The sequence below is a fragment of the Argentina anserina genome, chromosome 1 (genome assembly GCF_933775445.1).
Source record: "Argentina anserina chromosome 1, drPotAnse1.1, whole genome shotgun sequence".
Classification (NCBI taxonomy): Eukaryota; Viridiplantae; Streptophyta; class Magnoliopsida; order Rosales; family Rosaceae; genus Argentina; species Argentina anserina.
In genome coordinates this window covers 11,694,455-11,709,376 of record NC_065872.1, presented here as the reverse complement: position 1 = coordinate 11,709,376, position 14,922 = coordinate 11,694,455, and the positions used below count along the sequence as shown (strand labels likewise).

The 14,922-nt window shown below is 37.0% G+C and overlaps 1 protein-coding gene across 1 annotated transcript; it reads right to left on the bottom strand.

The window, feature by feature from the left end:
• Positions 1-9,778: 9,778 nt before the first annotated feature.
• LOC126798784 (serine/threonine-protein kinase SAPK1) lies at positions 9,779-12,366 on the bottom strand. The gene is made up of 9 exons (XM_050525843.1): positions 12,030-12,366; positions 11,742-11,816; positions 11,250-11,351; positions 11,053-11,106; positions 10,874-10,966; positions 10,691-10,783; positions 10,477-10,581; positions 10,294-10,392; positions 9,779-10,217 (listed from the first exon to the last, which is right to left on the bottom strand). The coding sequence occupies exons 1-9, from the start codon at positions 12,147-12,149 to the stop codon at positions 9,942-9,944; spliced, it is 1,017 nt and encodes a 338-aa protein (XP_050381800.1). The 5' UTR covers positions 12,150-12,366; the 3' UTR covers positions 9,779-9,941.
• Positions 12,367-14,922: the final 2,556 nt, after the last annotated feature.

Genomic DNA, 14,922 nt, shown 5'->3' with positions numbered 1-14,922 from the left:
TGTGACTCATAGATAGACGATGATTAACGGGATTTATGCAATTCACACAAACTCTCGCATTTCGCTACATTATTCATCAATGCGGGATTTGAGCTATATGTTGCCAAGAGTCGTTTTAACATATTAATGACAATGAACCGTCTGCACAATCACAATCTCTAGGACAACGTATGCACGTTTTTTCATTCAAATTTTGTAGTGCAATTTCATGCTGGTGTTTAGTACGCTCATTTTCATCGACCAAGCAGAAGCACCAAAACAAAACTCGAAAGACATTTGTCATCCAGGATAAGGGAGCGAGGAGCTAGAAGACCTTCCATCCCTAAGCGTTAAAACACGTACTTAATTCGTTCTTCTAGGTAAGCCTCGACATGATCTTTATGGTAGGGGTGGGCATAAAAAACGAAAATCTCGATCCCGTCCCGAAATTCATAGGGACGGAACGGGACGGAGGTCTAAAAACGTCTGTCCCGTCCCGATCCCGTCCCGTTTCATAACAGTGGGACGGGACGTGGGACGAATAATTTATATCATGCTTCGTCCCGTCCCGTCCCGCAATTAAATAATTTTTAATCTTGACCGTTTGATTATTCATCATGGCCGTTGATTTAAATTTGTTAGGGTTATCAGGTTATGTGTTAAGCCGTAAAGAACTGTTTCAGATTCAGTCATACCTTTCCATTCTCATCGAGGCAGAGAACAGATGCCATCCTTCTCTGAGTTCTCTCCCATCTTGCCAGCCTGCTCCCTCCACTTCCACCCCCTCCAACCTCATCGTCGCCGTCTCCTCACCCATACTCATACTACCTTAGCCTCAACCCCCAGCATTTCGTCACTTCCTCTCTTTCTCTAAGCTCTCAGAATTCCATAATCTGGGTAAGTTCTCCCACTGAGATTTCAATTATTTCTGTTGAATATAGATGATGCAGGGTGTTTGCCTACTTGTGCATATTTCCCACTTAGATTGTTTTTGTTTTTGTACTAAATTGTGGATCCAATTTCTAGTCTTGATAGTTTCTCCTCTAACTTGTTTATGCAAGCTTTTGAATGATCGGCATAGATAGTAGATGAAGTAACATTGTATAAATCACTCAAATAACAAAAGCTATACTTCCAGGGCATCAGAGATATACTTGGTGACCCTTTTCATTGTTTCATATGAGTCTATTTGTAATTTTTAGTTTTTGAGATTTCTGGATGTTGAAGTAATTTGAACATTGTGTAGTTCTCTCATCCTGTGTTATATGCATAGATTATTTGACCGAAGTAGTATATAGCATTTGGTCACTTTGGACCAAAGAGATTGAAGCTGAGTATGAACTTGGTCACTGTAAAGAACCTATATGGCTTAAAATTTGAAAGAGTAAAAACATAGGACTCAATCATGGAATTCTAGCACTACATCAGAACAGAATGACCACTAGGTGTGTTAAAACCATACAATTTAAAAGACTTAACATACGAATAGATGAGTCAATTGGTATGTTCCCTCCTTATATATATATATATATACTTTCTTTTGGAGAATTATGTTCTCATTCCTTTTGTTGAAACATGATGTCATACATTACATAGTGGACTTGTCAATAGAAATAAATGAATGTAAAAAGCTGAGCATACACAATTTTGTCCAGCACTTGTGTACTTTCCTTTTATTGTTTTGTTCTTGTCCATGGGAAAAGAGATTTTCCGTAAGCATCAGTTTATATAGTCCAAGATAATAAGAGATACGTACTTACTTGTAAACAAAGGATCCAGACTTTGTTCTTCCACCAGTTGTTCTATAGTATCCATGGCAGTTCCAACCTGCAGGAAGAAAGATTAACTAATAATAATCTAAAGAGATGAATACTGCGTCAGTAATCTGAGTAATAATTCAATTGGTAAAATAAATTCATCATCTACATCATATTTTCAACAAGAATACAAAGATTTTGATTCTATTATGTTTCAGGTATTCCTAAATAACACAGAAAGACCTACATCAATTAATTATATATTTATGCATTCATTTTATTTGAACATAAGTAGTTAAACAGTGTCAAGGGATAAACAAGTGCCTACATGTGTTTCAACACATACATTTTGTAACTCTTCCTATAAAAAGACAACTTGTTCAAAAATTCATCATAATAATGTCATGGTAACTATATCATAGTGTCCAAATTACATTAGAAAGTATGATCTATCATAAACAGTCTGATTAAGATAGCAACCAGCAAAGGATGTCATATTTCCTGACAGTCTCAAGAACTAGAATAATGGTTCAACAAAAGCTGAGAATAGAAGGTGCATTTCCAAAAGGTCAGCTATCTCATATTTTCAGTTGGTCACAGTTGTCAGCCACAAACGTAACAATTACTAAGAGATTATATGATGCTGCATAGAGTAGTATGATAGGTAGTAAACAATGTAGGTTTTGATGTATTACATAGTTCGAAGCATGGTTGCTTGAGTGCTGGATCATTGAGTTTGAAGCAATATTGGACAATAGGATACAATTATATTCCACTTTCAATCATTTTTAGGTTCAATCATACATGTTCTTGAGTTCATGTTCTCTGATATAGATATAAATATAATGATAATTGTTGTTTTTAATCATCATTTGCTTCTGCACAGACATCACACAAATTAAGGAATGTAATCTCTATACTATATGTATATAAATGCAATCGATATATGTAGATTGTTTTATAAAGTTGACCATGTGTTTTTGCTTCTACTTTTTTTTTGTGTTCTATTCATGAAAGCTCAAGCATTTCACATTTCCACTGCATATAGGTTAACTAATGATGTGTTTCTTGTCAAATTGGTTTAGGATGGCAAGAGGAAAGAAGTCGGGTTTGGTTCGACCTAATCCCTCTGCTTCTGGTCTTGGGAGTTCTTCAACAGCGGCATCTCCTACTCCTTTGGAGCTACTTGAAGTTGGAAGGCAACCTGCTTCAAGCCAAACACCTGCTGCTGCCAATGGACCTGCTCCAAGTGTAGTTGAACCTGCTGCTTCTGTAAGTGAGGGTGGTGAGTCTTCTTCTCTAGGTACAAAACGTACTAGTATGGTTTGGGATCATTTCAAAGAGTATGAAAAAATTGAGAGAGTAAAAGATGTTCATGGTAAAGTAATCCAGAGAGTTCAGAGAAGGGCATATTGCATCCATTGTCCTAGGGGGAAGTCTGGGGATTTCATTGTTGAGGGTAAGAGTGGTACATCTGGTTTGCTTAGGCATCTCAATCAAGGTTGTAGGTATTTTCCACGTGAGGGAGATAAGACACAAAACAATCTTGTAGGGGATAAGTCTCGGTCGAATAAACTGAGCACAAGTACAAAAAGCTCAAAATCAGGAAGATTTTGTTGAAGCTTGTGTAGAGATAATTGTCATTGATGAGCTGCCATTTAGCTTTGTAGACAAGCTAGGGTTTAACAGATTTTGTCAGAGAGTGTGTCCTTCTTTTGAAAAGACTTCAAGAAGAACAGTGTGTAGAAGGTTTCTGAATATGTATGACATCCAAAAACAGGCACTAAAAAAGAGTTTGAAAGCATATAGGCTGAGTCTAACCACCGACACTTGGACTAGTGTTCAAAATATCAATTACATGGTGCTTACTGCGCATTTTGTCGACGCAGATTGGAAAATGCACAAGAGGATCCTTAACTATAGTATGATTCAAAACCATCAAGGGCCAACTATAGGGAAGCTTATTGAATCATGCTTGGTGCAGTGGGGAATTGAGAAAGTGATGTGTGTTACTGTTGATAATGCTTCTTCAAACAAGTGTGCCTTAGAGTGGCTGGTTGTTAAGATGAACAAGTCAGCAGCTTATGATCAAATTTTAAACGGAAAATACATGCATGTGAGGTGCACTGCTCACATTACTAACTTAATAGTGGGGCATGGTTTGAAAAGGTTGCAGAAATCTGTGTTGGCAATTAGGAATGCTGTGAAGTTTGTGAGGTCTTCTGCAAATAGGTTAGATATTTTTAAGAAGGCTGTAGCAAGGGAAAAGCTTGAGTGTAAGGGACTTGTGTGCATGGATGCCCCAACAAGGTGGAACAACACCTATATAATGTTGGAATCGGCTTTAAAGTTTGAACAAGTATTCGCACTAATGTTGGAAGATGAGGAGTCAACCTTTGCAGCTTACTTTAAAGAACCAAATGAAGAATTTGATGAAGATGGAAATCTAGTACCTAGCACTAGTCACAGAAAGAAGGTGGGACCTCCGAATGAAGAAGATTGGGACAAGGCGAAAGTGTTTGTCAAAATTTTAAGACTTTTCTATGAGGTTACTCTAAGGAACAGTGCATCATTGCACCCTACTATGCATACTGCTTTACATGATGTTATTGACATGGAGACCAACATAAAAAGCTTGTTACTGACACCTCGGTTGGCAAGTGGGTTAGAAACTACAAAGACATTGATAGACATGGCTAGCAATATGAGAAGCAAATGGTTGAAGTATTTTGGCTCTTTTGGGGACCTTAACAACATGTTGGTTATAGGTCTAGTTTTAGATGCAAGATTCAAGTTAAAAAATGTAACACACATGTATATGGAAGAGGAGCTGCCTGTTTGTGAGGTGGAAAGAAGAACAAAGGAGATCAAAAAGCTGTTTATGGATCTTTATAATCAGGTATTACTTCATACTTCAACTGCTTATGATGCATATATGGTAATGATGTGTGTGTAAATGATGTTTTTGAGATGATGCTACTGATTTGTGAGTGCTGATGCATATATGGTAATGATATGTGTGTGCAAATGATGTTTTTGAGATCGAAATTTCGTTTTATGGAATCGTTAACCAAAAGTGAGATAGCTTTGATTGACAGCCACAGAACCAACATGATTTGTGTGTGTTGATGCATATATAGTGTTATTGTTCTGTGAATAGCTAGGGATGCTACTGTTTTGAGTTTCTGTGAGTACCATTGAGATGTTTTATTGGACTAATCATAAATTCTTGTCATCTTGTGATAGTATGTGGTACATGTAGATGAAGGCATACACATGTTGAGGCCGCATTCTCCTAATTCTTCATCTAGTACTATTATAAGTGGAAGCAGCTCTAGCTCAGGCCATCGGGGTCAGCGGCTCAGTAATTGGAAAAAGCTTGTTCAAGAAAAGGAAGAGGCAGTCGTAGCTCATGAAGTTGATCAATACTTAGATGCTGCATTGTATCCAACTGATGAAGAAGATCACTTTGACATCCTGAGTTGGTGGAAGATTAATAGCTGCAGGTATCCAGTCTTAGGTGCGATAGCTAGGGATGTTCTTGCCATTCAGACCTCAACAGTGGCCTCAGAGTCATGTTTTTCAACATGGGGTAGATTAATTGACTGGTTTACGAGCTCATTAACTCCTAAAACTGTGGAGGGGCTGATTTGCATGCAAAATTGGATGTTAGGTGATGATATTGCAAAGGTTGAAGTAGAGGCTCATATACCAACAATGATAAACACTGAGTTTTATGAAGTTCTTGAGCTAGGTATACATTTTAACAAGTGTTTATACTTTATACTTGTTGACCGATTTCAATTCAATTTGGCATTATACATTTAGACTTACTCTTGGACTGTCATTTTTGCAGATCATGAGGACAATGCTTCAAGCAAGAACAATTGTCCACCTCCAACTCCAAGAGAAAAAAGAAAGGGGAAGTTTGTACCGGTGGCAAATGTAATTAATGTTTAGGTATGTAACTTTGTTTGATGTTTGTTTTGTGACTATTTAAGTTTATGATGGACTATTTGTCAATGTTGTTAATTGACTTAATTTATAGTTGATTACTTGAAATCTTGAATGATAATTGTCTCTTAAAATTGAGAAAATAGGTATTTTAAAGTCATGGGACGGTGGGATTAGGCCCGTCCCGTCCCGATCCCAACCGGGATTAATCCCAAGTGAGATGCATTCTTAAAAACCAGCGTCCCGTCCCGATCCCGTCCCGATTCAAAAGAGTGGGATGAGACGTGGGATGAGCCCCGTCCCGTCTCATCCCGTCCCGTGCCCACCCCTACTTTATGGTGTGGGATTTGTGGCAAGACATCTAGAGTTGGAAAAAGAAACCCAAGATTCAGGCTCAATTTTAGGTTGTTGGGTTTTAGAATGGTTGGTCTAGAGATGCAATATACCCAAATATCCAATTGTCATTCATGATCTTACATACTTACAATGAATCCTAAATCAGAGCATTCAAAATTATATGTGGTACAGTTCATTCACTTGATTGCATTTTTTGATCTACAAGTGCACTTTGGGTCAGATTCTTCCAAAGTTGTAACCATACGACTTAAGCAATATTATATGAAAGTGGTATCTACGATTCTATCCACTATGAAGATATCATTAAGTTTAATATCATATAGATAGATAGATATTGTATCAGATCTTCCTCTGGTTTTTGCATCCACGACCGGGTTTCCTTCTGCACTCACCGTTCCTCCTTCCCTGTCCGGCGTTCCTAAAGTCAATGACAAATCAAACGGTAAACTAGGAAAAGTTGGTAATAAAATGGCGAACACGCCCTGGAGTCAAAACTCCTTGCTTCGTTGGAAAACCATACTCGTCACAACCTACCATAATTTTGAATGCGTAACGCCTGAACTCATGTTAAAAGATAAAACAAGAACACAAAAATAGGGTACATTAAACTAAGGTGACTACAACTCGATCAAAATTGCCAAGAAACTTTTAACTCTTTAAGAATTGTTTGGAGATATAGCTGGCGAAATGCATCAGCATTTACTTCATGACTGATCCTCTTGTCCCAGAATTTTCGGCCGCAATTAAAATTATAAAAAGGATCAGTGCTCATGATCTCAACAAAGAATAGGAAGTGAAGCAGTGCTTGCCTGGCTAATCAAAAGAAATAATAATAATAAAAACGGAAATGAAAGATTATCACAACATTACATATAGTGGTTTCCATCGCTACCAATTTGCGAATTACTTAAAAATGGATTCAAAATAATGAGCCTCCACATAATTCATCATTTCATCCTGTTAATATCAACTACAAGTGAGACACTATATAACTATAATAGAATAATTGTCGTGGCCCTCCCGTATACGTGATGGCGTGGTCCTCTCGAAGTACTGAAATTTTTTTTTCCACCCACCAATGTAGAAAGAAACTACATAAACGAAACCGAAGTTTCCTTAGATATATGAAACTTGTGACTACATTTATCCTTGATCACTAAGTTTAAGAAACCGTACCAAAGGCAGTAGCTAATCTATCCTTTGGTTCAAACCTATAATCCGACCTAAAACAATAGAACCAAACCAAACGACTACTGGTCACATTAACAAGAATCTATTCACGTAGCTTTCTGCTTTCTCAAAGCAAAAGGCTTTTCAATCTCCTTTGAAAATCACAACAAAACCTTTTTCTCATAAATTCAAATTCTTGTTTCTTTTATCATAAAGTCAGTTGGCACCAAGTGATATTGAATTGAAACCAACACACGAAAAAAAACCCCATAATCAGTAAAATGCACCACATTAGGTATTAGGGTAGAGAGAGAGAGAAAGTTTCATATTGAGAATATACATCATACATTGAGAATTATGGCATATCTGGTGAGTTTATAAGAGTTTGAACCACTCTATCAATTGCAAATTAGTTTTAGATGTGAAACCTTATATTATTTTATCATGGTATCAGAGTGGTTTACACATATCCACATGTGAAGCCTAAATAGTCATGCAGACTGCACATTACCCAAAATATTATCCACATGTATAACTTCAAAATTCGTCAAATGTGCAAGGGTGTGTTGAAAATATACATCTAAAATTGGAAATTAGTACTTAGCATGTGAGTTTATAAGAGTTTAAGTCATTTAATCCATTACTAATTAATTTTAGATGTAAACTTCAGATCACTTTATCAATTTAAACCTTCATGATTGTTGCTGCCACCGCCGAGAAACCGGAAAATTGATCCGGTTGCTGAACCGCTCGAAGGTTTTGTTGGCAGCTGTTAGGGTTTTCTAGCTGTGAGGGAAGGGGTTTGTTTGACCTTCTGTCTACCAAAATATTGTTTTCGTTTTCTATTAGTTATTTAGCCACTTTGCCTCCAGTAAATGTAAAAATAATAGCAAGATTCTCCCTGAGTAAAAGTTCTTTCTCTCTTTCGAGAAAGGAAAAGACGATTACAAGATGATCGAACCCTCTTGAAAACCACGACAAACCTTCCACACCAACCATAATTATCCGAAGTATCAAACTGAAAATTTTGACAAGTATAAAGAGGTAGTTATGCTATGACTGAAACAACAAGATGATGGCCAGCTTTGGCAAAATAATCGATAAAAAAAAAAGGGTTGGCTTGGCGACTTGCGTGGTGAAAATCCACAATGCCGATTCTTTTTTAGAGTCGTTTAAATATATTGTAGATGGCAAACCAGCAGCACAATCATCGTCTTTTGGACGGCGAGAGTGCATGTGTTCTTTCATTCAAGTTTCTTAGCACAACTGACGTTGGAGTTCAGTATGTCCGAAAGGCTAGCCAAGCCGGAGCACCGAAACACAATTCACATGACATTTGCATTCAGGGATAATGGCGCGAGGAGCGACGAAACCCCTCCGTAGGCAAGCCCAAAATTAGGAATTTATACTTGATTTTGGGTTGTTGGGATTTGGTATGGTGGATCCAAAGATGGAAATGCCCTCTATTTAAGTGTGCATGAATCAATTATTTTACAAACAGGAAAATAATGAATCCTTAAACAGAGCATTTGAAGTTTTCTTCGTCTGAATCCAATGTTGGATCACTTGGATGGTGAATGCAACAAAAATGTGATACACTTCGTTGCATTGTTTATTTACTAATGCACTTTCGGTCAGAATCTTCCAAAGTTGCAATCATTAATGGACTTTGCAATATTATATGAAGGTTAAATCTACGATTCTATCCACTATGAAGATATCATCAAAATTGATATTATATCTGATCTTTCTCTGGTTTTGGTTAATATTATTTCGCAGTTTGATTAGTTAGACAATAGATAGGATATTGTCATATTGATATTCTATGACGTATGGCATCAGATATTCCACAATGTGCAAATTTAGCTTTTCCCAGGTAGACTATAATCACTATATAAATAAAGAATAAAATGTTGGATACTTCTTTAATTTTTAGTAACTCGACAGTATAATCATTTTTATGTTTTAATTTTAACCGATCACTTTTTATATTTTTAAATTTCATACAATTTAGTCATTCCATTAAGTATTTATCCAATTATACATTTAATTTGCTGACTTAACAACCATCAAATAAGAGGGAAAAAAACCCACTTAACGGTGCAATTGGAATGAGACTTTAATGAAATGACAAAATTGTTTGAAATTTGAAAGTATAAGGAATGATCAGTTGAAATTGAAATATGAATAACTAAAATGTCGTGTTACTAAACGTTAAAGTGACTAGTAATTTGTTCATAAAGAAATGAACAATTACGACAAATTTTTCTGAAAAGGAAAGCAACAGAGCCTTTAGTTTCCGAGATGTTCCCCAAGTTTGAGTCCAATGCAACTCTGCAAGGCGGGTTGAATGATCATTGTTTTGTTTGAGGTGCAAGATTTTGTTTTGTGTTGCAATTGGTAATTTGGTATTAGCTAGTTTCATTTTTAGGCTCCTTTTTGTTAGTTCCTAATGATAAATCGGATATATTTTAACTAATCTTGTTGAGAATGAAAATAGCAATCTTTTTTAAAAGCAGGAGAAGAAAAACAGACCAACCTAGCAAACTTCCAAGCATAGGTAAATGACAACACTTTCTGCAAGGAATAGTTTGATTCCCCAACATTAAAAAGAAGAATTCCTCATCATCCTCCCAACTTCTTTTTGGGAAAAAAGTACTTGGCCTTCGGTAGCAGCAAGGCGTGAAAGGTCTGATAAGAACTTGCACTACTACAGAATACAGATCATAATGCGCATACAAAATCACCACTAGTTTCTGTATCGTCGATGTCGGCATCATCTATCTCATCAAGGTCCATGCTCCCAAGAAAATGTCCACCAACTTTGATGCCATCAGCAGCTTTTCGAGCTTCTTGAATAATGGACACTATTTCCTCAACACTTTGGGAAGTTTCATTTTTTTGATCCTCACCAATTTGCATGTTATCTGCATCCATGAATTCCACTGGTATATCTTTCAGAAACCAGGCGTGCTGCTTTATCTCTGGGATTGTTATTCTCTGCATAGAATTCGCAAGTTAAGGTATGGCTTTTTAGTGATCGAAATCGAATGTGCATTTCAAAGAGTAAAAAGACCTTTTCGGGGTTAGCGACGAAAATTCGAGAAAGAAGATGTTTGCATTCCCTGGAAACGCGTACATAGTCAGGAATTGAATAGCTGACGCTGAGAATTCGCTGTGAAAATCCATTAGCATGTTAAATGTGTTAATGCATAATAGAAAAAACCAGATAACAATGTTAGTAGTAAAGCAATGAAACCTGTAGTGTTTTCCTGAAGTTTCTGGGATCTTCTGGATCTTCAAAGGGATAAGCTCCAACCAGCATCACATATAGGGTAACCCCACAAGACCAAACATCTGCTATCTAAGATTCTCAAAAGAAAAAATAAGAGCCTCAAATAAATAGGTGACCTAAAATTTGGTCCACCCAATAAGACCAACTCAAATTCAGAAAAGAAACCAACAAAAACTACCTTCCCATCATACTCTTTTCTTGATAGGACTTCTGGTGCAATGTAGGCAGGTGTTCCAACAGTTGATTTTGGTTGTGAATGCAGCACAGATGACTATAAATATAACATGTAGCAGAAAGATAATTAGTAACTGTAATAAAATCTAACTCTACTCAAAACGATTGCTCAGCTTAGTTCATTTACCTTGGAGTAACCGAAATCACATATTTTGAGACGTGGAGCTGAGCTTGAATCTAGAAGTGTGTTCTCCAGTTTAAGATCCCTATGACATATTTGCTGCAGTAAAAGTAACATCAGATTGATGTGAGGCCAAGCATGTCCACAAAGAGGAAATTATGTTAAACATTCGATGGTCTTTTTACCATTGAATGACAATAACTGACTCCTGAAATCAGCTGCTGAAAGAAAAATCTAGCCTGAAATTTCAAAACAACTACTAAGTTTACGAATAATTTGTGGACCAAGGAAAAAAAACAATTATCATACTCTAAACTTGAGAACAATCAAATTTTCTGTGATGAAATCTGCTTCGATTCATTTCAGCCTTTGTTCCAGTTACCTCATCTTCACTGAATCTACCAGCATTGCATATTCTTTCAAAAAGTTCTCCTCCGGCTGCATATTCCATAACAATCGCTAAATCGGTTGGTGTTAACAAAACCTGCACAAATGATCGGATAATTAGATTTACAGTACATCAGAAACTTTCCACTAATTTAAATATGCTAAAGCAAGAGCTATAATATAGAGTACATTCTTAAAAAAAAAAAAAAGAACTATGAAAGCCAAGCTGGTAATCATGTATATTGGACTTTAGACTTGTTCCAAGGCCAATGAAATGGAAAAAAAAGTCTTTGAAAGAAGTGTCTAAAAGAATGTTTAATGATGGACCAAAAAGTAGTTTGGTTCTCAAATTCTTCCAAGTTTCCTGCAGGCCAATAACGTTAGTTGCAGAAATCTTTTCTCATGGACATACCAATAGTCCTGTTCCACAAAAGAGAACATATCACTCACAAAGGTGTGAACAAACCCAGGAATTATAGTATTATACCTCCTTGAATCTTATGATATTGGGATGCTTCAATGACCTATGGTTCATGATCTCTCTCTGTACATGCTCATCAATCTGTAAACACACAGAGCAATTTCTCCATCATAATAAAAAAAAAATCCAGTTGGATTAAACAGAAACCCAGATCACTAGATCAACAAACAGACAAAAAAAACCCATGCCACCAGAGATCATTGCACAACCAGAGCAGTACCACCTAGCTCATAAACCCCAAAAGATGAAAACTTTGATCAAGAAAAAACAGAGGATGAAATAAAAGTATATTACCTTCTGGCCTCTCTCAATGAACTTGATGGCATAGAGCTCACCGCTCCCTTTATCCTTGACCAATTTCGCAACTCCAAAGTTCCCAGAACCAATATCTTTCACTATCTCATACCTCTCCATTTCAGAAACTCTTTCAAAGCTTCAAGTACTGAATAGTAACTAGTTTCTCTCTTATTCAGTCTTGTACTTAAAGTCCCTAGCTATAAATTCTCTTCCTTTATGCTTGCGTGAAGCATCTTCTTCATGGTTTTGCAAGGCCTCCGAGTCTCAACTCTCAACTCTCTCTTAATGCAGAAAGGTGAAAGCAATCAATCAATCCCTTCTCCTCCTCTCTGTTCCAGCAGGACCTTTCCTCTCTAAAAGTCTTCATGGGGGCATATGAGACACTCCCACTGTTTCCACGTGGCGTTATATCATTGGCTAATGTCTCCAGCAGGACCCCGAGTGACCGACCTCAACCCTCATGCTATGCCCGACGACATGTCGTTTGCGGGTGAACCTTTGGCGGGTATGGAAGCGAGGAATTTACTTGGGAACAGCGACGGCCAACGTGGATGGTGGAGAGTGGTGGAGGAAGTGAGATTTGGCGCGCAAATTGGTGGCGAGGGTCCCATAGTTTTCTACAACAAAGCAGAGGAGAATGCAATGAAATGCAAACTCCAAAAGAGGAGAAAATGTGTTGGTGATGGGATTGCTATCAATTATCACAATCTCGCATATGGTCCATGAGCACAAGCTGTGCTTTTTAAACCCAATATGCAAGGTCTTTATCGTATTCATGGGATTAGTCGAAAGGAATTGAGTTTATTCTATGCTTAATTATGGGCATTATACGGGGTTTTTGAGTCGCATTTTGTTAGTGTGTGTTTCTTGCGTAGGAGGGAACATCCGGCAACCACACTCGCACCTAAGCCACCGCGTTCCATGAGGTTTGCATCTCTTCACTATCATAAAAGCCGGGAAGGCGAACGTTCGGTTGCGCTCCGATTAAACCTCGGTGTACGTTTGATGATGACACTGACATATTTGCGATTTTTCTACATAACTCGAGTGCATCAAGGGAGGTGGTGCGGTGAGAAGCAATGGCGACGGTAATGGGATGCCGCTCGACTTTCTTCCTCCTCCTTAAAGCATCAGTGAGAGAAGTGAGAGAATGATGGTGAGAGTTAGCAGCAACATTACATTGAGCAAATTAGTCTACCGGTAATGCATCTTTCTTACGATTATTCAGCAAAGGAAAATGTCTTAACAAGCAAGAAACTTGAGATTCCCAAAGCAAGCAAAACTTGTCGCAAATCGCAATATGCGAATTGGAAGGTGGTTATATCAATCACTTGGTGGACGTCTTCATGTGTCTCGTCTTCCAAAATAGAAGTTTAATTTGGTTATGATAAGACACTTCCAGCTGAATCAGCATTATGGTCATACACACACATACAAGTCATATGCCGGCCGTATGCCTCAAGTAATGGCAGACATTTTGTAGAATTGTGGCCCTAGGGTTTAATAATTAGTTATAACATACTCTACCAAAGTCTAATAATTTCAGTCCATTATAATTGCGTCAATGTACTTTTTGGGAAAATCTAGGGTTTTGGACTTCTGGGTATTGGTACAGTATTTCGATACAGATCAGGTTCGTGAGTTCGAGCCATAAGCTAATTATTTGAGAAATGTTCTATTGCCTGACAGCTTGGGTCGTAGTTAGGGCAAGTCCAAACTGTCCAACCATAAGGGAGAAATAGAATGATCCATTTCTACTTGAATTCGACCATGCAGGTGAAACATAAAATGTGAAGGAACTAGCTTAATTTTAATCTGCATGAAATTAATAGGAAATGTCAACGTCGATAAGAAATTAAGTGTACGTACTAGGAATCGAGCGAAATGGTTAAATCTTATCTGATTGGCAATAACGATCACCAATAAAATGCCAAAAAAAAGAAGTGTTTACAGCAATTTCCAGCTTTTTTTTGGAAGTGATGTGTTATATAGCAATCAACTCTCTTATCCCCTCCAAACCCCGTGTTCTCTTCTGCTTCAAACACTTGTGCGTGCAGCCATTACTAGCCTCTCACCGTTTTGATCGACATCTCCCCCCCCCCCCCCCCCGACCGTATATTAACATACCAATCATTTTATATGAACGATCATTATTTCTTTGATAATATGGATTTGATTGCTTTGATTGTACTCTTCCTATAACGACATGTTTAATTTTATGGTGTTTTTCAGCTTTCAAATCTTCATATCTTTTCGTTGGTTTTGTTTGCTAGCTAGAACAAAGATAAGCAATGGCGGATCTAAAATTCAAAATTCAGAGAATTTAATTTTTTTTTCTCAATGACTGAAGTGATATAAATTTGTAGAGTATAAAATACTTAACTATAATGTCTTAGATGTATACCTTGTTGATGTAAAAATAACAATCCATTCAAAATTACCATAAATTTACTCGATTATAAAATTTTTTTTATAGAATTAATCAAAGAGCTTAATCAAAATTAATGCATAATGAAAAAAATAGATTAATTATGCGCAAAAATAGGCACAAAAATTTGCATTTGTTGGGATTGATCTTGGGTGGGCTTGATATTAACAAAACTTCAAAAACAAACATACAAAACTACACCAAATGAACATATGAACAAGGACTGAAAAATCGAAGTTATCACCTATATTTCAGCGATAATTTCGTTTTTCTCGCATAAGAATATATTTTTCATATATCAGTTTAATTTCGTCCGATATTTTCGAAATTTCCTGATATATCGCGATATTTTTGAAACTATTAGAAAATAACGCAATATAAGCACGTTTCAGCGCGCGCCATAACCACGTATCACCACCACAACCTCATTCTGCCACGTGTCGCTACCATAAATAAAAATTC